General features: G+C 37.3%; 1 protein-coding gene across 4 annotated transcripts in view; it reads right to left on the bottom strand.

The window, feature by feature from the left end:
• MCM8 (minichromosome maintenance 8 homologous recombination repair factor) overlaps window positions 1-24,477 on the bottom strand; it is a 62,904-nt gene that overhangs the window by 34,727 nt on the left and 3,700 nt on the right. For all 4 annotated transcript variants that reach the window (XM_057502752.1, XM_057502749.1, XM_057502750.1 and 1 more), the window contains exons 4-10: window positions 23,763-23,845; window positions 22,923-23,072; window positions 21,166-21,269; window positions 20,167-20,365; window positions 5,887-5,972; window positions 1,864-2,015; window positions 1,428-1,623 (exon numbers count right to left, since the gene is read on the bottom strand). In XM_057502752.1, the coding sequence (XP_057358735.1) occupies window positions 1,428-1,623; window positions 1,864-2,015; window positions 5,887-5,972; window positions 20,167-20,365; window positions 21,166-21,269; window positions 22,923-23,072; window positions 23,763-23,845 (970 nt within the window). The remainder of the gene's footprint in view (window positions 1-1,427; window positions 1,624-1,863; window positions 2,016-5,886; window positions 5,973-20,166; window positions 20,366-21,165; window positions 21,270-22,922; window positions 23,073-23,762; window positions 23,846-24,477) is intronic.

A 24,477-nucleotide genomic window follows, 5' to 3' on the forward strand; every position in this document is an offset into this window, starting at 1 on the left:
AAGATTAAGATTAACAAATGGAAGACCATGAAAAATTCTAGTTTTGATGCTGAAATCACAAACTTAGAACTAAATGTAAAAGCAAACTGTGGGAAGAAAATCCAAGTTTTTCCTACTAACTCATCTTCTGTAAGTATGGCAGAAAGACCACTGCAAATGTTTACTTTTGGTTTAGAGGAAACAAAGAGAGGTTTTGATCCCAACCAGGCTACTCCTCTGTCACCTGCTCACAGACCACTCACCACAGTCACTTACCACCAGATCACAGTCCTACCCTAGCCCAGAGCACTCTCTGTCCCAGGGTGGGTTTGGATGGCTATTGAGGGGGAATCTCTGAAGGTTTAAGGACAGAGAACCCCCAAGGAACTCTACAGCCTCCACTGGCTAATTAACATACTAAAAGTAGAAAGAGAAAGTGTCAAAATGTTCCTGGAGCCGTAAGTCTAGGTGAAAACAGAGCAAGAAAGGGTAAATTTTCCCAATACAATGCATTTCAAAATCTCAGTTCTTTACCTCTCTGAAGTACACCTACTATTCAGTCTGTATCATTTCCCATTTCTGCCAATTTATCCAAAAAACTGTCCAAAAAGTTTAAAAGTAACAGCATTTTGTGTTAATTACATTATACATTAGAAAATTTCAGTTAATCTTCAGAACAACCTTCTGAGGTATTATTTCCATTTTAAGATGATCAAAATGAAGGGGATATTAAGTTAACATGCCCCAGATCATACCAGCAGTGGCTGAAGCAGGATTCTAACTTCAGTTTATCTCCAGAACAAGCTCTTAATCACTAAAGCAAAAATGCCTTTACTTTGCGCTTCTTTTCTACTGCATGGCAATAACATGGAAATAAAAGAATATTATTAAATACTTATTGAATGAGAATTCTATGTGAATCTCTTGCTTCATAAAAGTAAACAAACAACCCCCTACATATAACTAATTGAAATGCCTGGAATTCACTCTTCCATTAATCTTTTGTTGAATAACAAACTTCTTCTGTGAGATAGTAAATTTTCCTTATTGTTTAAATTAGAGGCCAGCAAACTTTTCTGTAAAGAAGCAGACAGAAATATCTGTGAGCTATTTTCTGTCACAACTACTCAACTCTGCCACTGTAATTCGAAAGCAGCCAGATACTATACAAATGAATGAATGTGGCTGTGCTCCAAAAGAAGTTAATTTATGGACAGTGAAATCAGAATTCCATACAATTTTGTGCAATCAGTTAATATACTTTTTATTTTTTTCAGCCATTAAAAATGTAAAAACTAAGCTCAGGGGAATATAAAAATGGGCAGTTAGCTAGATTTGGCCCATGAACTGTAATTTGCAGCTATTTTTGACTAGTTTTTTGTTACTTGTAGCCAAGAGTACCCTAACATGCACATAGGTAATAAAACTTCAAATAACCCCATACATACTTGACAATGAGTTTAAACAGGTTTTCTTCAGCTTGAATCTCTTGGATGGCATAAAGGTCTTTGAGTGAGAACTCCATCAACGTTCCATGCTTACTCCCATCCTCAGAAGTCTTTGTTTTCTGTCCTTTGCTATTGCTAACAGAATTTGCTTCGATGTACAAAAGGAACATGCATTTGTCATTCTTACTGCGAGAACCTATAAATTTCAACGTATGAAATAGATTCTTGGTATTTTCATTTTTCTACAAAGATTCAAATAGAATGCAAAGGCACAGTGAGCTACAAATAAACCTTTACTTTAGAGGACAGTTTCAACTGTGTAAGAAACAAGGACTCCCTCAATTAGTGGAGATTTAGAAATACCTTAAAAAGAGAAAAGACAAATACTGACACATTACTGAGGGACAATCAGAATGAGAAAAGAGTTAAACCATACCTTCCTCAGCATTTGAGACTTTGACAACCCCAGTAATAGTCACTGTGTCTCCGGGGACACAGCTATCCACAAGATTGTGCATGAGCTCACATTCTATTGTTCGTGGAATCCGACCTGCTTCTCGCTGATCATCAGACATCAGCTCCTGGATTCTGAAAAGTTAAACAATTTTCAGTCAGTATATATACTGACTTTTGGTTATTTCTTCAACATATTAACTATTCAGCATTGACAAAGTGCTAAGACAAAGGGCACATTAGTTAGAAAAACTTATTTCAACAGTGTATCTAGAATTACTTCATCAGTTTCCAGTTAAGGATGACAGGATGACTATATGCCTTTGCTTACCTTCCCTTCAAATGACCACCATTCTGACAGTCACTAAAAGAGAGAATTTTTTGGATATGCAGAGGTATCATCAGGAAACAAGAGACAATGAGATTTTAGAAAATAGCAAATGGGTAAGTACTGATCAGTAAAAGAAAATGAAGTCAGAATACACAGGAAAAAGTTACAAGGGACAAGAGAAATAGAAGCCAATGTTCTAAGCAGAGCTCTTGAGAGGCTTCTAAATTGGAGTTGGCAGGAAATTGAGAGCGGGAGTGGATGGCTGAAAGAAAACAGGATAACCAATTAAATGACCAGTCATAGGTTAGCTGTTCAGGAATTTTTTGGAAGGTGAGTGGACAGGTCAGTAGGGAAGAATCCCAGCAAAGCCACCCAGGCTTTACCACCTGGCAAAAGCCAGAGCACTGTTTTAAGGAAATGGACCCATCTACTCTGTGAGGGGGCCCTACAGTATCCAGTAAGGACATCACTGCTTCAAAATAAAGCCTCCTCTTTCTGGCATTTGAGGAACCCAATTTACAAAGCAAAACCTGGTAGTCAAAGCCCCTACCTTCTTTCCAGGGGTGAGGCCTCATGAGGAAAAGCTCCTACCTACAAAAGAGCAAAGGACACCTATCCTACCTACACCAAATAATTTCTCATTCTTCATCAGGTATTTGAGGCTGAAATGCATACAACTCGGGTGGGGAAAGAACCTTAAAAACAAACGATTGCCAGAGAGTTTTGAGAAAATGTTACCATGATAAAGCAAGAATTAACTACTATAAAAATGAACTATTAGACAAGTAGTGATTCTGCAGCATCTTACTACGCTGATGGACAATGACTGTAGTGGGGTTTGTGGGGGGGACTTGGTGAGGGGGGGCCTAGTAGGCATGATGTTCTTTATGTGATTGTAGACTAATGATAACAACAACAACAAAATTCATAATACCAAAAAAAAAAAAAAAACTATTGGTAAACAAGTGTGAGATCAGGAAAATTAAAAACTGTATATAAAAATGAAACACTTATAGAATGGATACAAGAAAAAGCCAAAGAAATCTAGAAAACAGCACAAAGATAAAGGGCACACAGAAAGGTAAAAGACAGGTAACAACCCAACTGGATGTATCTGATAGGAAGCCCAAAGAGAGAAAACAGAGAAGAGAGGTATTTCTACAATCAAAGACAGCTCCAGGAGAAAGGGACCTATCAGGGTCAAGCTTGATGAAGATGAAATTAGATGTAGTCTCACTGTTTCAAAACAACATAAACAGATTGCAAAGGGTGGGAAAAGTGCTAAATAAGATATTATAGTCCAAATATGAAGCACATTAAAATATGGGATAATTCAGTGGGGTATAAGAAAAAATTATCCGTTTTGATTTTGATGCTTTTTCAAAAATGATTTTGATCATTTTCCTTTAAGGGGCACAAAACAAAAAAACAACCTAGTGACAAAAACTCAATTTCCTTTTCTTGGCATTTGATCACCTTCTTTGGTTCTTTGTTGAGCAATATTTACATATTATCATAAAAATGTAAATGCTATTTATTGTTTTTGTTAGATATGACCTATAAAAATAAAGGAGACAATTATGATTGGAAAACAGAAGTAAACCTTGACATTATAAAAGTAACATCATACTTGAAAAAAGTCTAGAGGGAGAAGGGAAAAGGGAAAGCACGTACTAATGTCCTCCAATGTCCTCGTCCTCAGCTTATACAGAGTGGATGAGTAAAACCAAAGGAAAGAGACTTAAGAATGTTATCTAAAATTAGGGCAACAATAAGCTGTAGGAACCGTGGCTTTCTATACTGATGGCATTTTTAAAAGCATTTACATGTATTATTTTAAAGCTTTATTTAATCACTTAAATAATGAATATCTGTACAATCAGTGACCATTCAAATAACAACTTTGGAAGACATTCATTATACATCTAGATTAGCCTCCTATTCTTTTCAGATCATGGGCAGGCACCAGCACCCACTTAACCTGCACTACTTCTAATCCTGCTCCAGAGTTGCCAACATCCTCACCCTCAATGCACATCTGGTGGACTGCAAGGAGAAGTCTCAGAAAGCCACAACATGCTAAGATTGCCTTGTTTTAAAAAATCAGATTTGTAGACTTTTCTTATTAAAAGGGTATGAATTTCTATGTTCCCCTTGGAAAAAATTAATGAGGTAAACAGAAAGAAAAAATAATTAACCTCACCTCCCCAACAGTATATTCTCAACACGTTTCTATATTTCTTGCTATTAAAAAAATAATAAAGTCAGAATGTTGCAGCAGGTAACATTCTGTGCCCTGCTTTATCAGTAAATACACTGTAAACACTTTTTGATGTCATTTCAAAATATTCTCCTGCAACATACTATTTAGTACCTACACAATAATCCATCTTCCTTATAATATTTTGTTCAGATGTCTAGGCTGTTCCCAATATTTTGATATCCACACTGTGGTAATATACTTTCAACAAGCTATTTCTGCACCTATCATGATTGTTTTCATCAGATGAACTGCTAGAACTGGGACTGTTGCAACTCTGAAGTTTCTGATATCCACTGAAAAGCTGTCTCCTTCAAGCATCCCAATGTTTCAATGCACTAGTTAAGAAACAGTAATTTAATTCCTTATGGCCATCCCAAGCTAAGCCTCAGGAAAAAAATCTATATTCAACCTATTATATATGGGAGGAAGGAGATTTTTCATTTAGGGCAAACAGTGTTGTGTGTATATACAGATAGACTAAAACAATTACTTATGTAAGCTAATCCTGTGTTAAAATTTTACTATAACTCATTTAAAATGAACTTGAAAAATACCTTACTTTTAAAGATTCAAGAAAGGACTTAAAATGGCCTTTCTCAATAGTCTACCCCTCAGTTTCATTTCCTAATATCAGTAGATCATCCTTCAAATCCAATGGAAATATTTAAGCTATTTTCTTGTCTGTTATTTTTACCCAGAAGCAAAGAAATTTTGTTCAAATAATTAAACTGCCCTGGATCGTCTACACATCTATCCTATTGTGAACCTTACGGCACCTCTGAGGCCCTCATCTCCCTCTTCAGTGGGGAAAGTCCTACAGACATGAGGTGGAAACCAGGCTGCCCCACTAAGACGGCACAGATCACACTTGGGTCTTAAACATTTCCTCTTTTATAAAATGGAGTGTTTTGTACAGGTCTCAGGATAGTGCACGGTTAATTATTATATATGTTGGTCTTGGTTTTTACCGGGCAGAAGGTGTTCAAGCAAGGACAGGGCTTGGTAGCAGCCTACCTCACTTTTCCCTAGACTCTTCTGTTTCAGTCAGGTTTCCTAGAGAGGGTTCTACATCCAGCTCAATGAGTCACATAAATAAGATATAAAATGATCTATTTCTCAGTAGTAAAAGAACACTGAATAACTTATATATATAACTAATATACTACTAATACATACATGTAATTAATACATTAATACTTGCAAATTAAATCTTTTCTGGAATCTGATATAGATTTCAAATAAAGACAATTACCATTTTTCCAACACATAAACTCTTATTCAAGGAAACCTTTTATTACATACTTTATCACTCTCTACAGATAAGTATCATAGTATAATACAGGAAAATATTATAGATTTACTCAGTGGTATGAGAGATCTAAAACCTGCCTTTTATTGAACAGTCTGCTTACTTGATTGACTGCCAGTCCATTGTAACTGTGAGAGGAGAGCTACGAAGAGCAGTAAATGACTTCCCTCGACACAAGGGCACAGGACACTGCAACAAGATTAACTCATGTTCAGATTTGACAACTACAATCACATCTAAGGAAAATTCAAGTTAAAAAGCTTCATTTAATACTGTTTCAAAAACTCGTCTCAAAATGTTATCAAAGTAAAAGGCACTGAGACCTGCAATGACCTTCCATTTCCTTCTGCATCAATTCTGCACCACAAGCTTTTGAGGTACCTTTTCAGCTGTCCCTCTAGATTATTGCCTTATCCTCTCTGCTGTGGGTATGTAAAGCTCCTTACTTGCCCCTCACACCAAGCACCTGTTTTCCTTTGTGCCCATGCAGTCTCTTGATCCCTGAATGCCCCCTCGCATCCAGTCTCACATACCCAACCCCATCCTCTCCTTTTCAAAAGCCTTTCCTGGGTCTTCTTTTAATCCTCAGCTCTCCTATCTAGCCTTCTTTTGCACTGTTTGTATAATAGCTATTGTACCACACAGGCAGTCTTCAACATGTAAGTAAGTTGTGTTCAAGGTTTATTAAGTCACTTGTCTGTTGTTTGGACCTCAAGATGCATTTATAAATTCAGAGATTGTGGCAAACTGTATGTTTCAATACACTTGCAACACTCCTCAATGAACCGTGCCACCTGCCATTAAGAGATGGAGTCTAATTTCTCCCTTCTGGAATCTAGACAGGCTTGTGACTCAGTTTGTAACCAACAGAATGTGACAGAAGTGATGCCACCTGACTTATGAGGCTAGCTCAAAAGAGGCAAAGCCATTTCTGCCTGTCAGCTGGACCTCTGTCTTCTGAAGCTATCAGCAGCCATCTGCACTGACTGAGTGTCCTGAGCTGCCATACTGTGTGTCAGAAGCCAAAACCAGCCCACACAGAAAGACCACGTCTCCTCTAAGACATGCCTGGCCAGCCCCTTGCTGATCCAGCCCCAGCCACTATTTGACCACAACTCCTTAGGAGACCTAGAGCCAGAACTACCCAGCCACGCAATTTTCCTAACTCCTGCCAAAAGAAACCAGGAGGAATAATAACATGATTGTTGCTATTTTTAGTCACTAAGTTTGGGGGTGACTTGTTATGAAGCAATAGTGAGTGGAACAAAGTTCGCCTGCAATCACCACTTTCTGTTCACTTCAATCCAGGACCTCTTCACACCATGGCTCATCTTATGAGTCAGCTTTATAACCCACTATATTAGAGGGCATGGAAATATCTTGACCAAATACTGTTTACAGAAAATAACCAGTTTAAATCAGGATTTAAATTCTGGCCTCTGAGCTGAAGACAGTGCTTGAAACTTAAGCCCAGACAAATAATAGATTTGTGTATTATAATAGGTGACACCCATTTATCAACACTACTGATTATTCATGACCAACAGCTGAATCTAACACACCCTGTTCTTCCTCTAAAAGAAAGAAGCTTTATTAATTTCAATTTGAGTAAAAATGTAATAAATATTAAATTTGTTAAAGTCCATGGACAATAAAGGCAACTCTGGAAAAGGATAGACATGGAAAGTCTCCCTACCTTACTGAAAATTTATTAAGATCAATATAAATAACATCATATGGAGCTCATACAAAACGAGTGAAATCAAACAGACTCTCATGTCTACAGCAGCACAATGTACTAACTACAGAGGAAGCATTACATGTCAAAAGGAATAGAGAGCTTAATAAGTAGTGACAACTAGCTTTCCACCTAAAATAATAAAATTAGATCCTTAGCTTTATGCCATTCATGAAATTAAATTCCAGATGGAAAAATATCTAAATATAGAAAACAAGACTTAAGTATTAGAAGAAAATATAAGAGAGGTGTTGATAATGCTCAAGTGAGGAAGGCCTTCTTAATCAGGGCATAAAAAGTAAAAGTCAAAAGGGAAAATACTGATCACTTTAACCATGTCAAAATGGAAGACTATAAGACAAAAAAACACACAAAACACCACAGTTAAAAGATAAACGAAAGACTGGGAGAAGATATCTGTAATGTATATAATCAATCTTTAGTGTCTAGAATACATAAAAAACTCCTATCAGTAACATAAACAGAAAATGAACAGAAGACATAAACAGAAAATCCATAAAGGAAACTGGCAAGGTGAACAGGGAATTGCAGAGTAGGAAGACAAGTTGAAAACCTCCTCCCACATACAAACCAAGGAAACAACTACAGCAAATACAACTAACCCTGAAAACAACCTGAACATAAAGAGTAGACCACCTACACCTGGTGAAGAAAGACCACAAAGAGAAGGGTAAGATGGCAGAGGTGCTAGCCAGACCCAAGCCCTTCCCCCATCCCAGCCCACAAGCAGGAGAGAGAACAGAGCAGGGAAGGGATAAGCACTCAGGAACTCTGCACACCTGGCCCTGGAAATCTCCTCTGGGAACATGAGTCCACACTGCATTGGAGTTTGGTGATTAGTGGGGCTGGATGGAGCTCTCTCTGCAGGAGAAAGGGCACGTGGAGGACACTTCCCCAGCCCTCCTTCAGCCCAACAAGTTGGGCACTCTCAGGAGCCTCAACCACTCCATCCCCCTCGTTGGCAGCTCAGCCCCTAGTGCTTCCCTACTGCACTGCCTGGTGGGAAGAGGAAGGCTTTCCCAGCTCTCTCAGCCCTGTCAGCCCAATTAGAGGCAAATGCAGGAGCTAGCTCTGAGCACTCAGTCCTTCTGGTGAGCAACCCAGCCTGGTGCCATGCACCTGCACGACCCACCGCATTAGCCCAGCAGTGCTGCCATCACTGCAGGGCAGGCAGAGGGTGGTCCCGCCCACAACGATCCCAGCAAAAACCCCACTGCTCCAATCACAAAGGCTGGCTGAGGCAAACTGCCATCAGTGGAGAGGACTCAGACAGACCACTGCTGGCAGATGGACAGAAAGGTGGGCCCACCCATAGCCCATCAACACCAACTGGGGCTTCACTACAAAGGAGAACCAGGCACTGGAGAGAAAAGAGTTTTGAGCTTCTAGGCAACACAGGACTTCATAAAGTCATTATTCTCTAAACCAAGAAGCATACCAGATCCATCTAATAAAAAGGAAGAAACACAGAAACCCTAACAAAATGATGAGGAAGAGGAATATGTTCCAAACAAAATTACAGGGTAAGACACCAGAAAGAGGACTAAGTGAAAGGAAACAGCAGTCACCAATCTTCTTGATAAAGATTTCAAAGTAACAGTCATAAATAGGCTCACTGACCTGCAGAAAAGTATTGAAGATCTCAGAGAGGACTTCAACAAAGAGAAAGAAGAACTGAGAAAGAGCCACTCAGAGCTGAAGAATGCAGTAACTGAAATGAAATATACAATGGAGGAAATGAATAATAGATTGCTGCAAATAGAGGAGACAGTGAGATATAAATTAAAGAACAGGAAAACAAAGGAGCTGAGGAACAGAGAGAAAAAAGAATCTCTAGAAATGAAAGAATGCTAAGAGAACTATGTGACAACTCCAAATGGAACAATATTTGCATTAACAGGGCTACCAGAAGGAGAAGAGAGACAAAGGGATAGAAAGTCTCTTTGAGGAAATAATTGTTGAAAACTTCACCAATTTGGGGAAGGATATAGACACCCAGGTCCATGGAAGCACAGAGAGCCCCTAACAAAAGGAACATCAAGAAGACAACATCGAGACATATAATATTAAACAAGGATTAAGGTTAAGGAGAGGGTATCAAAAGCAGCCAGAGAAAAAAGGTTACTTATAAGAGAAACCCCACCAGGTTATCAGCAGACTTCTCAGCAGAAACTTTACAGGCCAGGAGTGGCATGAAATATTTAATAAATTTGAGACAAAAGGAACTTCAACCAAGAATCCTCTAGCCACCAAGATTATCGTTCAAATTTGAAGGAAGGAGAGATTAAACATTTCCCAGCTACATGAAGCCTGAAAGAATTTATAACCACTAAATTGGCATTACAGGATATGTTAAAGGGATTTCTGTAGATGGAAATGTTAAGCCTAAATAATTTTCACCAGTCAAAATAAACCGACAATAAAGGCAGCAATGATAAGACCAAATGCTTATCAAACAGTACAAAATTAAAACATCACAAAAGTAGTAAAACCACCTATCAAAAATTGGTCAGGACACACAAAAAATGCAGATTATGCCATCTAATGCATAAAGTGTGCAGGAGGAGTAAGAATAAAAAGGACTACTTTTAAATTGTGCTTGAAATAAAGCAATCACCAACTTAATTTGGCTGTTAAATAGTTAGGAAGCTATTCACGAACCTTATGGTAACCACAAACCTGAAGCCTGTAATAGATAGACAAAAAGTTTAAAAACAGAAATCCAATCACAATACTAAAAATAAACATCTCAAATAACAGGAGATTATAAAAGAGTAAGAAAAGAACACAGAGGAACTATAAAAACAACCAGAAAACAATTGATAAAATGGTAGCAAGTACATACCTATCAATTACCTTAAATGTTAATGGACTGAATGCACCAATCAAAAGACACAGAATGGCAGAATGGATAAGGAAACAAGTCCCACCTATATAGAGACTCATTTCAGATCTAAAGATATACACAGACTAAAACTGAAGTGATGGAAAAAGATAATTCATGCAAATAATAGGGAGAAAAAACAAGATTAGCAGTACTTATACCAGACAAAATAGACTTAAAAACAAAGTAACAAAAGAAAAAGGACATTACATAATGATAAAGGGGTCAGTCCAGCAAGAGGATGTAACAATTATGAACGTTTGAGAGCTCAACATAGGACAACCTAAATATGTAAAAAAAAAAAACTAACAAAATTAAAGGGGAAAATAGCAACTCATTCGTACTAGGAGACTTTAACACATGACTTACATCAATAGATCAAAAAGACAGAAAATAAATAAGGAAACAGAGGCACTGAACAATACACTACATCAGATGGACTTAACAGATATCTACAGAACATTCCACCCAAAAGCAGCAGGATACACATCTCAAGTGTACATGGAATGTTCTCTAGAACTGATCACATACTGGGCCACAAAAGAGATTCAATAAATTCAAAAAGATTGAAACTACATCATGCAGCCTCTCAGACCATAATGGTATGAAACTAGAAATAAATTACACACAGAAAACAAAAAAGCCCACAAACACATGGAAGCTAAACAACATGCTTCTAAATAATCAATGGATCAATGACCAAATTAAAACACAATTAAAACAATATATGAAGACAAATGAAAACAAAAATACAACAGTCCAAAAGTTGTGAGATGCTGCAAAAGCAGTTCTAAGAGGGAAGTACATAGTAATACAGGCCTACTTTAGGAAACAAGAACAAACCCAAATAAACAGTGTAAACTCACATTTAAAGAAACTAGAAAAAAGGGGCGAGAAATGGCGGTGTGACAAGTGAGGCAGATATCTCCCCAGACTGCATATAATATGAAAATACAGCAAATACAACTATTCCTAAAAGAGTGACCACAAATAAGATAGCACCAGCCAGTCTACATTTCGGGAACAAAGAACATCTCATGGAAACGGTAATAAAGCCGTGACCCGGTGGGACCTGAGGACTCCCCTCCACCCAAGTCATCGGCAGAAAGAAGAGAATCAGAGCGAGAAGGGAGTAGAAGCCCAGGACAGCTAAATACCCAGCCCTAGAAATCTATGCTGGGATCATAAACCCATATTGCATGGTGCTCTGGAGATTAGAGGGGTTGAAAAACAAAGTCAGAGACTGAGATTCCAGCCACTTGTGGCAAAAGAGTTCCCACAACCAGCTGCTCTGGGATAAAAGAAACGAAGGTGCTTTGAAAGACTTCCCAACAGTGAGAGGACTGCTAAAAAGGCAAGGATTCAGGAGAAGGAACAGGTGGACAAAATCGTCCTGGCACACTCAGCCCAGCAGGTTGGGAACTTTCAGGAGCTTCAGGTGCTCCTTCCCCTAGATGGCAACACAGCCCCAAGGCCACCCACCAGCAGCCTGCCACTTCTGCCTCCCCATGGGAACCTGTGCACAACACCGCTGCCACCACCATTGCTCCAGATCAGCTGGAGGGCAGCCCTGCCTACAGCAACAACAGTGGCTTAATGCAGAGGCTGCTTCCTGAGAGTGGCTCACGGTTCCTGACAGCAGAGGCAGGCACTGCAGCTCAGAAGCAGGAAAGGGCTTTGTCCTCCCAGCAGGCATTGGCACTGCTTGCCTGTGACCCATGCCATTGTTCCAGGCCAGCCCCGCGCATGGCAGCTTAGGGGATTAACCAGAGGATGCTCCCTGCACATGGCTCACTGGCACTGACAGCGGAGGCAGGCACTGTGGTTGAGAAGCAGCAAAGAGCTCGTTCTTTAGGGTAGGCAACGGCACCCTCGCCTGTGACCACCACCATCACTCCAGGTGCTAGGCAGCTCCAAAGAGCAGAGCTTCTGGGCACTAGAAGGCCCTGCCTACACAAACCTAATATTTCTCACTATCCATTAGGTGGAAGAAACTTGTTTAATCCAAAATCCCCCAAACACGAGAAAGAGGGCTCAGTGAAACTGAAATCACCAATCTTCCCAAAAAGGAATTCAAAACAAAAGTCATAAGCATGCTAAGGAGCTGCAGAAAAATATTCAAGAGCTAAGGAATAAATTCAGGAGGGAGACAGACACCTTGAAAAATATAGTCGCTGAAATGAAACACACAATTTTAAAAACTATGTTTTTAAAAGGGATTTAAAAGCAGATTAGGTGAGGTAGGGGAGACGGTAAATGGAATAGAAATTAGAGAACAGGAATATAAAGAAGCGGAGGCAGAGACAGAAAAAGGATCTATAGGAATGAAAGAATATTAAGAGAACTGTGTGACCAATTCAATTGGAGCAATATTTGCATTATAGTGGTACCAGAAGAAGAAGAGAAAAAGGGAAAGTATCTTTGAAGAAATAATTGCTGAAAACTTCCCCAATCTAGAACTAATATCTGAATTCAGCAAAGTTGCAGGACACAAAATTAATACACAGGAATCTGTTGTACTCCTATATACTAATGATGAACCAGCAGAAAGAAAAATCAGGAAAACAATTCCATTCACAATTGCATCAAAAAGAATAAAATACCTAGAATAAACCTAACCAAGGAAGTGAAAGACCTATACCCTGAAAACTACAAGACACTCCTGAGAGAAATTAAAGAGCACACTCATAAATGGAAATACAGCAAAGGACACCATCAACAGAACAAAAAGGCATCCAACAGTATGGGAGAATATATTCATAAATGACATATCTGATAAGGGGTTGACATCCAAAATATATAAAGAGCTCAGATGCCTCAACATCCAAAAAGCAAATAACCTGATTGAAAAATGGGCAGAGGATCTGAACAGACACTTCTCCAAAGAAGAAATTCAGATGGCCAAACAAGCACATGAAAAGATGATCCACATCACTAATTATCAGGGAAATGCAGATTAAAACCACAATGAGACAGATATCACCTCACACCAAAAGACAAACAACAACAAATGCTGGCAAGGATGCAGAGGAAGGGGAAGCCTCCTACACTGCTCATAGGAATGTATATTAGTTCAACCATTATGGAAAGCAATATGGAGGTTCCTCAAAAAACTAAAAATAGAAATACCATTTGACCCAGGAATTCCACTCCTAGGAATTTATCCTAAGAATGCAGCACTTCAGTTTGAAAAAGACAGATGCACCCCTATGTTTATCGCTGCACTATTTACAATAGCTAAGATATGGAGGCAACCTAAATGTCCATCAGTAGATGAATGGATAAAGAAGATGTGGTACATATACACAACGGAATATTATTCAGCCATAAGGAAAAAACAAATCCTACCATTGCAACATGGATGGAGCTAGAGGGTATTATGCTCAGTGAAATAAGCCAGGCAGAGAAAGACAAGTACCAAATGATTTCACTCATATGTGGAGTATAAGAACAAAGCAAAACTGAAGGAACAAAACAGCAGCAGACTCAGAGACTCCAAGAAGGGACCAGCGGTTACCAAAGGGAAGGGAGTGGGGAGAGTGGGTGAGGAGGCTGGGAGAAGGGGATTAAGGGTTATTGTGACCAACACACATAATATGGGGGGGCACAGGGAAGGAAATATAGCACAGAGAAGACAAGTAGTGAATCTATAGCATCTTACTATGCTGATGGACAGTGACTGTAATGGGGTGAGGTAGAGACTTGATAATAGGGAACAATGTAGTAATCACAATGTTGCTCATGTGAAACCTGAGCATAAGATTATATATCAATGATACCTTAATAAAAAAGAAAACTAGAAAGAGAAATACAAATGAAAGCCAAAGTTACCTGAAGGAGGAACATTATGAAGATCACAATGGAAAGTATAAAGAAGAATAAAATAATAGAAAAAAAAATCAATAAAACCAAGAGCTGGTTCTTTGAGAAGATAAACAAAATAGACAAACCCATAGCCAGACTTACCAAGAAAAAAAGAGAGGACACAAACAAAATCAGAAATGAAAAAGGAATAGTCACATGGATACCACAGAAATACAAAGAATTATTAGAAAATTCTATGAAAAATTATATGCCAATAAGTTGCACAACCTTGAAGAAATCTACAAATTCTTAGAAAAATACAACCTTCCAAGACTGACCAGGAAGAAATAAAAAGTCTGAACAGACCAATTATCAGTAATGAAATTGAACTGGTAATCAAAAAGCTCCCAACAAACAAAACTCCCAAACCAGATGGCTTCACAGGTGAACTCTTCCAAACATTTAAAGAAGAGCTAATACCCATCCCTCTTAAAGTATTTCAAAAAGTTAAAGAGGGAATACTTCCAAACTCATTGTATGAGACCAGCAACACTTTAATACCAAAACCAGACAAAGGCACTACAAAAAAAGGAAATATGGACCAGTATCTCTGAGGAAATATGGACCAGTATCTCTGATGAACATAGATACAAAAATTCTCAACAAAATATTAGCAAAACTAATTAAAAAACACATAAAAAGGATCATCCATCATAACCAAGTCGAATTTATTTCAGAGATGCAGGCTGGTACGACATTCGTAAATCAATCAAAATAATACACCACATTAACAAAAAGGTTAAAAACCACATGATCATCTCAACAGATGTGGAAAAAGCATTTGATAAAATTCAGCATCCATTTATGATAGAAACTGTCAACAAAATGGGTAAAGAGGGTACATACTTAACATAAGAAAGGCCATTTATGACAATCACACAGGTAACATCATATGTAATGGTAAAAAGCTGAAAGCTTTTCCTCCAGGATTAGGAACAAGACAAGGATGTTCACTCTCACCACTTTTATTCAACATAGTACTGGAGGTCCTAGCAACAGCAATCAGACAATACAGAGATAAAAGAAATCCAAATTGGTAAGGAAGAAGCTAAACAGTAACTATTTGCAGATGACACGACCTTATGCATAGAAAACCCTAAAGACTCCATCAAAGAACTATTAGAACTAATAACTGCATTCAGCAAAGTTGCAGGACACAAAATTAATACACTGAAATCTGTTTGGTAACTATACACTAACAACACACTAAGAGAAAGAGAAACTAGGAAAACAATCCCATTTACAACTGCATCAAAAAGAAAAATACCTAGGAATAAAACCTAACTAAGTCAGTGAAAGACCTGTACTCTAAGACACTCATGAGAGAAATTAAAGAAAACACCAATAAATAGAAATCTATTCCAAGCTCATGGATAGGAAGAATTAATATTGTCAAGAATGACTATCCTGCCCAAAGCAATTTACAGATTCAATGCAACCTCTATCAAAATACCAATGGCATTTTTGTATGAACTAGAGCAAATAGTTCTAAAATTCATATTGAACCACAAAAGACCCAGAGTAGCCAAAGCAATCCTGAGAAAGAACATGCTAGGGGGATTATACTCCCTGGCTTTAAGCTATACTACAAAACCAACCACAGTAATCAAAACAATTTGGTACTGGCACAAGAAAAGACCCACAGATCAATAGAACACAATAGAGAGTCTAGATATAAACTCACACATATATGGTCAATTAATATACAATAAAGGAATCATGAATATACAATGGGGAAAAGACAGTCTCTTCAAACTAATGGTGTTGGGAAAACTGAATAGCTACATGCACAAGAATGAAACTGGAAACACAAAAGTAAACACAAAATGGATCAAAGACCTGAATGTACATCATGAAACCATAAAACTAAGAAGAAAACATTGGCAAAAATTTATTGAACACAAGCATGAGCAATTTTTCCTGGATACATTTCCTCAGGCAAGGGGAATAAAATAAAAAATGACCAAGTGGGACTACATCAAACTAAAAAGCTCCGTACAGGAAGGAAAACTGTCAGCAGAACAAAAAGCATTCATAAATGATTTATCAAATAAGGGGTTAACATCCAAAATATATAAAAAACTCATAAGCTTCAACAACCAAAGAACAAATATGCTGATTAAATAACAGGTGAACATGAATAGACATTTTCTAAGGAATAAATACAGGTGGCCAATAGGCACATGGAAAGATGCTCCACATTACTAATCATCAGGGAAATGCAAACCAAAACTACAATGAGATATCACCTCACACCAGGTAGAATGGGCACTATCCAAAGGACAAGAAATAACAAGTGCTGGCGAGAATATGGAGAAAAGGGAACCCTCCTACACTGTTGGTGGGAATGTAAATTAGTGCAGTTGCTGTGGAAAGCAATATGGAGGTTCTTCAAAAAACCAAAAATAGAAAAAGTATGAACCAGTAAATCCACTTTGAGGAATTTACCTTCAGAAAACAAAATCTCTGATTTGAAAAGACATATGCACCCCTATGTGTAGTCCTGCATTATTTACAAGAGTCAAGTTACAGAAGCACCCTAGGTGTCCATCAATAGATGAATGGATAAAGATGTGGTACATATACAAAACGGAATATTATTCAGCCATTAAAATAGAAAGAAAGAAATCCTGCCATTTGCAACAATATGGATGGATCTACAGGGTATTATGAAATGAAATAAGCCAGGAAGAGAAAGAAATATACCATATGATTTCACTTACTTGTAGAATATAAAAGAAAGCAAAATAAAATGAACAAAATAGCAGTAGACTCATAGACACTGAGAAGGGACTGGTGGATACCACTGGGGTGGGGTTGAGGTTGGTGGGTTAGGGGGATAAAATGGCACAAAAATTCTCAATCATAATATATGTTAATCACAGGGATAGTAGTACAGCATGGAGAATATAGCCAATGATTCTGTAACATCTTCCTATGATGACAGATAGTAACTGCACAAGTAGGGGTTAGGATTTAACATGGATAACTATTGAACCACTGTGCTGTATACTTGAAACCAATATAAAATTGTATATCAGTGATAACTCAATTAAAAAAAAAGGGAACTAGCCAATAAACTCCTCACACTAGTCCTCAAAAAAATGAAGGAGAGCCTCATGTGCTGAAATACAGGTTTCAAAGGAAGCTCTTCTTAAAGTCAATTTCTTGTAATCCAAATGGGTGGGCCTTGTTATATGGCTGTGTAGACTTTTGAAGTTTACCAACAATCATATTTGTGTATTACTAAGTATATGTATACCTGTCCCTTGCTGGAACTTGGGAGAGAAGAGAGAGACTTCAACTTTAATCCTTACTGTTCTTTGTTAAAAAAAATTAAGCTTTAAAAAACCCTAAAGAATCCACTCCAAAACTACTAGATCTAATATCTGAATTCAGCAAAGTGGCAGGATACAAAATTAATACACAGAAATCTGTGGCATTCCCGTACACTAACAATGAACAAGCAGAGAGAAATCAGGAAAACAATTCCATTCACAGCTGCATCAAAGACAATAAAATAGCTAGGAATAAATCTAACCAAGGAAGTGAAAGACCTATACTCTGAAAACTACAAGACACTCATGACAGAAATTAAAGAAGATACCAATAAATGAAAACACATCCTGTGCTCAAGGATAGGAGGAATTAATATTGTCAAAATGTCCATCCTGCCTAATGCAATCTACAGATTCAATGCAATTCCTATCAAAATACCAACAGCATTCTTCAACGAACTATCGAAAATCGTTCTAAAATTCATATGGAACCACAAAAGACCCCAAATAACCAAAACAATCCTGAGAAGGAAGAATAAAGCTGGGGGGATTATGCTCCCCAACTTCAAGCTCTACTACAAAGCCACATTAATCAAGACAATTTGGTACTGGCACAAGAAGAGAGACCCATAGACCAGTGGAACAGACTAGAGAGCCCTGATATAAACCCAACCATATATGGCCAATTAATAAATGATAAAGAAGCCACGGACATACAATGGGGAAATGACAGCCTCTTCAACAGCTGCTGTTGACAAAACTAGACAGCTACATGCAAGAGAATGAAACTGGATTATTGTATGACTCCATACACAAAAGTAAACTCAAAATGGATTAAAGACCTGAATATAAGTCATGAAACCATAAAACTCTTAGAAGACAACATAGTCAAAAATCTCCTGAATATAAGCATGAGCAACTTCTTCTGAACGCATCTCCTCGAGCAAGGGAAACAAAAGGAAAAATGAACACATGGGACTACATCAAACTAAAAAGTTTCTGTGTGGCAAAGGACACCATCAACAAAACAAAAAGGCATCCTACAGTATGGGAGAATATATTTGTAAATGACATATCTGTCAAGGGGTTCACATTCAAAAAATATAAAGAACTTACACACCTCAACACCCAAAAAGCAAATAACCCGATTAACAAATGGGCAGAGGATATGAAGAGAAAGTTCTCCAAAGAAGAAATTCAGATGGCCAACAGATATGTGTAAAGATGCTCCACATCACTAATCATCAGGGAAATGCAAACTAAAACCACAATGAGATATCACCTCACACCAGCAAGGATGGCCAGCATCGAAAAGACTAACAACAACAAATGCTGGCGAGGATGCAGAGAAAGGGGAACTGTCCTACATTCTGGTGGGAATGTAAGCTAGTTCAACCATTGTGGAAAGCAATATGGAGGTTCCTCAAAAAACTAAAAATAGAAATACCATTTGACCTGGAAATCCCACTCCTTGGAATTACCCAAAGAATACAACTTCTCAGATTCAAAAAGACATATGCACCCCTATGTTTATCACAGCACTTTTTACAATAGCCAAGATATGGAAGCAACCTAAGTGTCCATCAGTAGATGAATGGATAAAGAAGAGGTGGTACATACACACAATGGAATACTATTCAGCCATAAGAAAGAAACAAATCCTACAATTTGCAACAACATGGATGGAACTGGAGGACATTATGCTCAGTGAAATAAGCCAGGCAGAGAAAGACACATGCCAAACGATTTCCCTCATTTGTGGAGTATAACAACGAAGCAAAACTGAAGGAACAAAATAGCAGCAGACTCACAGACTCCAAGAAGGAACTAGTGGTTACAAAAGGGGAGGGGGAGGGAGGGAGAAGGGGATTGAGGGGTATTATGTTTAGTACACATGATGTGGGGGATCACAGGGAGAACAGTGTAGCACAGAGAAGACATCTTACTACACTGATGGACAGTGACTGCATTGGGTTATGGGTGGGGACTTGATAATATGGGTAAATGTAGTAACCACACTGTTTTTTCATGTGAAACCTTCATAAGAGTGTATATCAATCATACCTTAATAGAAAATTTTTTAAAAATTAGGCTAAAATCACAAAATATTACCATTTGTCAACCTACAATGGTGGGTGTACAGATATTAGCTATTCTCTGCATATTTTCTATGGTTTTAAAATCTATGGTTTAAAATAAGTTTATAAATAAATGAGGAACACATCACTTACCAACAGCAAAAGAAAAAACTTGCTATGTGTATCTATGCAGTCAAATATGAAAAAATGAATGGAAAAGATACACATTAACTTCAGGATAATGATCCTCTCTTATAATAGTACAAACAAGTAGTAAAAAAGAGACAGTAATGCTTTGTATCTTTAAAAATATATCTGCAGCTGACAAAACATAATTTTTGAGTGGTGGGCAGAGGAATGTTTTATTTATTTATTTTCTGTACCCTGAAGTATTTCATTATTAAAAAATTGAAAGTAAAAGTAAGTTTTGGGCTCTGAAACTCTGGGAAATGTTTTCCATAAACTGACTTGCCTTCTTTACTAAGATAAATAAAGAAGTAGTTAAAGAATCTGGTATCACCTTCGTGGGAAGATTGTATTTTCCATCTGGAAGAGAAAAGCTCTGAACTTCTCCACAGGCAGCACAAAGAAAAGCCATCTTGGTGCAGAGAGGCTTTATATTACTGACGCGAACCACAGTCCCTCTCAGAGCAATGTATTTTCCATAGTAATTTGCTCGGACATTCTTGAGTTGTGTCAAGGGCTCATAGTTATACACCCTAAAAACAAAAAAAAAAAGGAACATATTTATCAATGAATTTACAATGAACAAGAAATTGAGGTTGTCTGTATTTTCACCAGTTCCCTTTGGGAACAATTTATGAATCTTAAATCATGTCATCTCTACATCTCAGAAATTTCACAAGAATTACATCACTCTAAAAATAAAAATGCTGTATCTTCCCTTTTCGTCGTCCCATTGGCTGTTCTCTAGGGAAAAAGGAAAAAAGTAATGCCAAAAGGAAAGCCTACAGGTCCAGCAACTTTTAAGTTTTTAAACTTCCTTTTCAAGAACTGCTAGGAAGTCGTGTCTTCTACAAATTCTAGGAAAGAAAAACAAAACCCTGATGATTACTTTATTCATCTATTCTAACGAGAATTTTAAATCTTTAAAATAAAATAAAGATGAATTAAAGAAAAATAAAATTCCAATTTGTTCTCTGTATCTAGTAAAAAGTAAGTAATTTTAACAAAATATAATTACACCAGCTAATGCACTACACTAACTTAAGTCTAAATTATTAATTTAATTACTAATTTAAACAGCAAGATCTTGGTAAGTACACATCCAAAATCAACATTTACAAAATTATGCAGGTTGGGAAATCAACTTATTTGGTGAGAAAAGGTTGATTCCTGTTATGTCTGAAGAATTATCAGTGGTTTCACTTGGGAGTGATGACCAGAGAAGAACTTATACCCTTTTACTGATTTGTCTCTCTTAAAATGAGGTTCTCATTTGTAAATAGCCTTCAATGCCTGATTCTAAATAATACTTTAATACCAGCATATTCCTCACCTTGCATGAATATGCGGCACATTGACTATTGTTTCCCCATCTCTAGATAATCCTTCTTGAGCTTGTAATTCAGCTGCATGTCTCTCAAGGTCCTTAGTTAATACCTAAACAGGATAGACACTTACTCAAAACTTGGAAAACAGAACATCCTCTTGAAGTACAACTATTTTACAGAGAACATGAAGTTTATGAATATAAACAGTTCAGAACAGAATGTTACCTGAATTCTAACAGCCCTTTTAAACTGTGATATTTAATTGTGACTTCTTTTTATAGTGGATTATATTTTACCTGGGATTTTGTTTCCCAGGTCTGGAAAACTCCAGCATCCCTGTCTTTTACCTTTTGTCCCAACTAAACCTGAAAGTCCTTACAGTAGTCCCCAAAGCTAGTACCTCCTAGACAGGTTCTGGTGAAAAAATATTTTCTACTTCTCCATATTCACTGAAAAATTAAGATAGAAAAAACTAAAAATGACTTCTGAAAAACCCAATACTCATACCTTGGCATTTAACATTAAACAAATATTTAATGACTCCTTCTGTACAAAGCAGTATGTTGACAATCAGAGAAAAATGAGATGCACATATATAGCTATAATTGTTATAAGAACCACAAAGATTTAGAGACAAAATACTATGCAGTTTTAAAAAGGGTCATGAGAAAAGTTTCAGACAGACAACTGAGTTAGAGCCCCTAAAATCTGAATATACAAGTCAAGGGACATTTTATACTGAATGGACAAGATGTGCAAGAGGGAGGAGTTATTTAGAGAATCCTGGAGAGAGCTCAGTGGATGGTAGTGAGTGAAGGAGAGTGATGGAGAGAAGTTGAACCAGACCATGGAAGGCCTTCAATGCCACATAAAGGATTTGGATATATCATCTGGTAGAAAACAGTCACCACTTTCCAAAGACAGAGTATGTTTTACCTTGTACAGCAATAGTTTAGGAAAGACAATGAAGGCTTAGGACAGGAAGTAAAGATGGAAAAGAGATGAATATAAGAGACAATTTAGAAGTAGAAATGAAAGGATGTGGTGACTTGGATGCAGAGAACCACTGAGTGAGATGAACCTGAAGACAACAGTCACAGTTTCGTGTGGGTTACTGTGGTGTACACATCTTTGTAAGGAACTATTCCTCATCTCCACTGCTCTATGTCCAAACCTCATACTCCTTTAAGACCCATTATAAACCCCACCACCTCTACAATGTCTTCCTCTCAGTGCTCCTCATTCTTCCCCAAAGTTCAGGGTCTTATCTTTATCTCTGAATGCACCCAACACTTTATCTGTGCCTGTCCTGAGATTTTCTACTCTTTATCTTGAAGCATTTACCTGTTTTGCCAGTCTAAAAAATGCTTTCACATAAATTGTCATCTGACACTGAGACAAACTCAGGCAGGCACAACACATATTGCTATTTTCAGTTTATATACAGGACATTCAGGGAGATTAAGTGACTTGCCTCATGCCAAAGAACCTAGATCTGAGGTTGGTCTTTCTGTTCCAAGCTCATGGCTGGTAACACTTGATTTCTTGCCTTATCTTCCTTAAGGTTTAATCCTGTACAATCTTTAATGAGATTAAACTAATTCAAATAAATTAGAAATAAATGATATATTTAGGTAAGTTGTTGTACATAAAATGAATGGTTATCTTTTAGGACAGGATTGCAACCTTTTAGATTGAGCTAAGACCTATAGGTAAAAATTATGAATCTTGACTTTTACAAAAGCCTGCACAACATGCTTACCTGATGTATTGCCAAACCCATGTAAGCCAAAGTTTTCTCAGGTGTATCCCTTAATTCATTTGCTATATTTGGTATTAGTTTAATTATTTCATCATCTTCTGTCAGTTCTTTAAAATCCACCAAAATACTTCCCTTTCTTTCTATTTCATCCTATAAAATATTAAGCACATTTTTCACGAGACAGAGAAACACTATATACACAATAACTTTTTCCAACTGTTTTGCATTCTGATTAAATTTAGGTAACTGGTATAGAGATTCTAGAACAAGTTTAGTACTGCATAATCTGAAATGAGATAGAAAGTGCCTGTCTCTAATGCACCACATCTGGGAATCTTTGTTTTGCACCTCTGACACCTAGTAGAGCCTATTTGTTCAAATATTAAGGTATGAAAACAATGATTGCTTTTTCAGTGTTAACTATCACAACTCAGCATTCAATTACACTTTGAGAAAGCAGAGGTCTATATAGTGATAATAAACAGTAAATTTTGTGCTGAGCATGGTTCTAATATTTAAAATATATTAACTTATTTATGCCTCTCAACAATCCTTTTTGGTAGGTATTAATACTATTATAAGAGATAGACTATAATACTAACATTAATATAAATTAGATTATAGTTACTACTATTGTAAAGACAGATGAGAAACCTGAGGCACAAAGAAGGTAATTAACTCACCTAAGACCACACTGCAAGTTAAGTGGCAGAGCTGGGATCTGAGCCAAAGCTACCTGACTCCAGTGTCTATGATCACAATCACTAGCACCTCAAACACATCACTCAACAACGTGACAAATAAAGGTAGACTAGTAGCTTCATTGTATGGAAGTCTTACCTTATCATATAAATCAATATGCCGTGTGAAAAAATGTTCAAATGCTTGAATCTTCTCAATAAAAGGAGAACTATCACTGTAAACTAATCCGACAAATATGACATTAGCAATAATAATCACAAGTGCAAGCACATTTTTCACAAGACAGAGAAACACTATATACACAATAACTTTTTCCAACTGTCTTGCATTCTGATTACATTTAGGTAACTGGTATAGAGATTCTAGAACAAGTTTAGTTCTGCATAATCTGAAATGAGATAGAAAGTGCCTGTCTCTAATGCACCACATCTGGGAATCTTTGTTTTGCACCTCTGACACCTAATAGAGCCTATTTGTTCAAAGAGCTTACATAATCAAGCTTAAAAGAAAAATTATAATAAAACCAAACATGAACTAAACTCTTACTGAAAACACTGAAGACAACCAGTGTTTGCAAAGTAAATTCTACTAGTCCAAACTGCCACTTGTCAAATCCCTTCCTGAGATCAGGGAACAGACAGACCACTATTGGACTCTGGCCCCAACACTATCTTTTACACTGTAAAGTTCGAAAACATTTTTTAATTGATCTTCCACAGAGAATACAAGGAAGTTGTTTAGAAGTAAAGTTGGTTAAACCTAAGGGACCTCCTGAACTCCATCTTTAGGACCAGTCCAATGAACACTTCTGTTGTTCTGAGCCAACTGCTACAGAAATATTGTGGGTGTTGGC

This window comes from Manis pentadactyla, chromosome 5 (assembly GCF_030020395.1).
Source record: "Manis pentadactyla isolate mManPen7 chromosome 5, mManPen7.hap1, whole genome shotgun sequence".
Taxonomy (NCBI): domain Eukaryota; kingdom Metazoa; phylum Chordata; class Mammalia; order Pholidota; family Manidae; genus Manis; species Manis pentadactyla.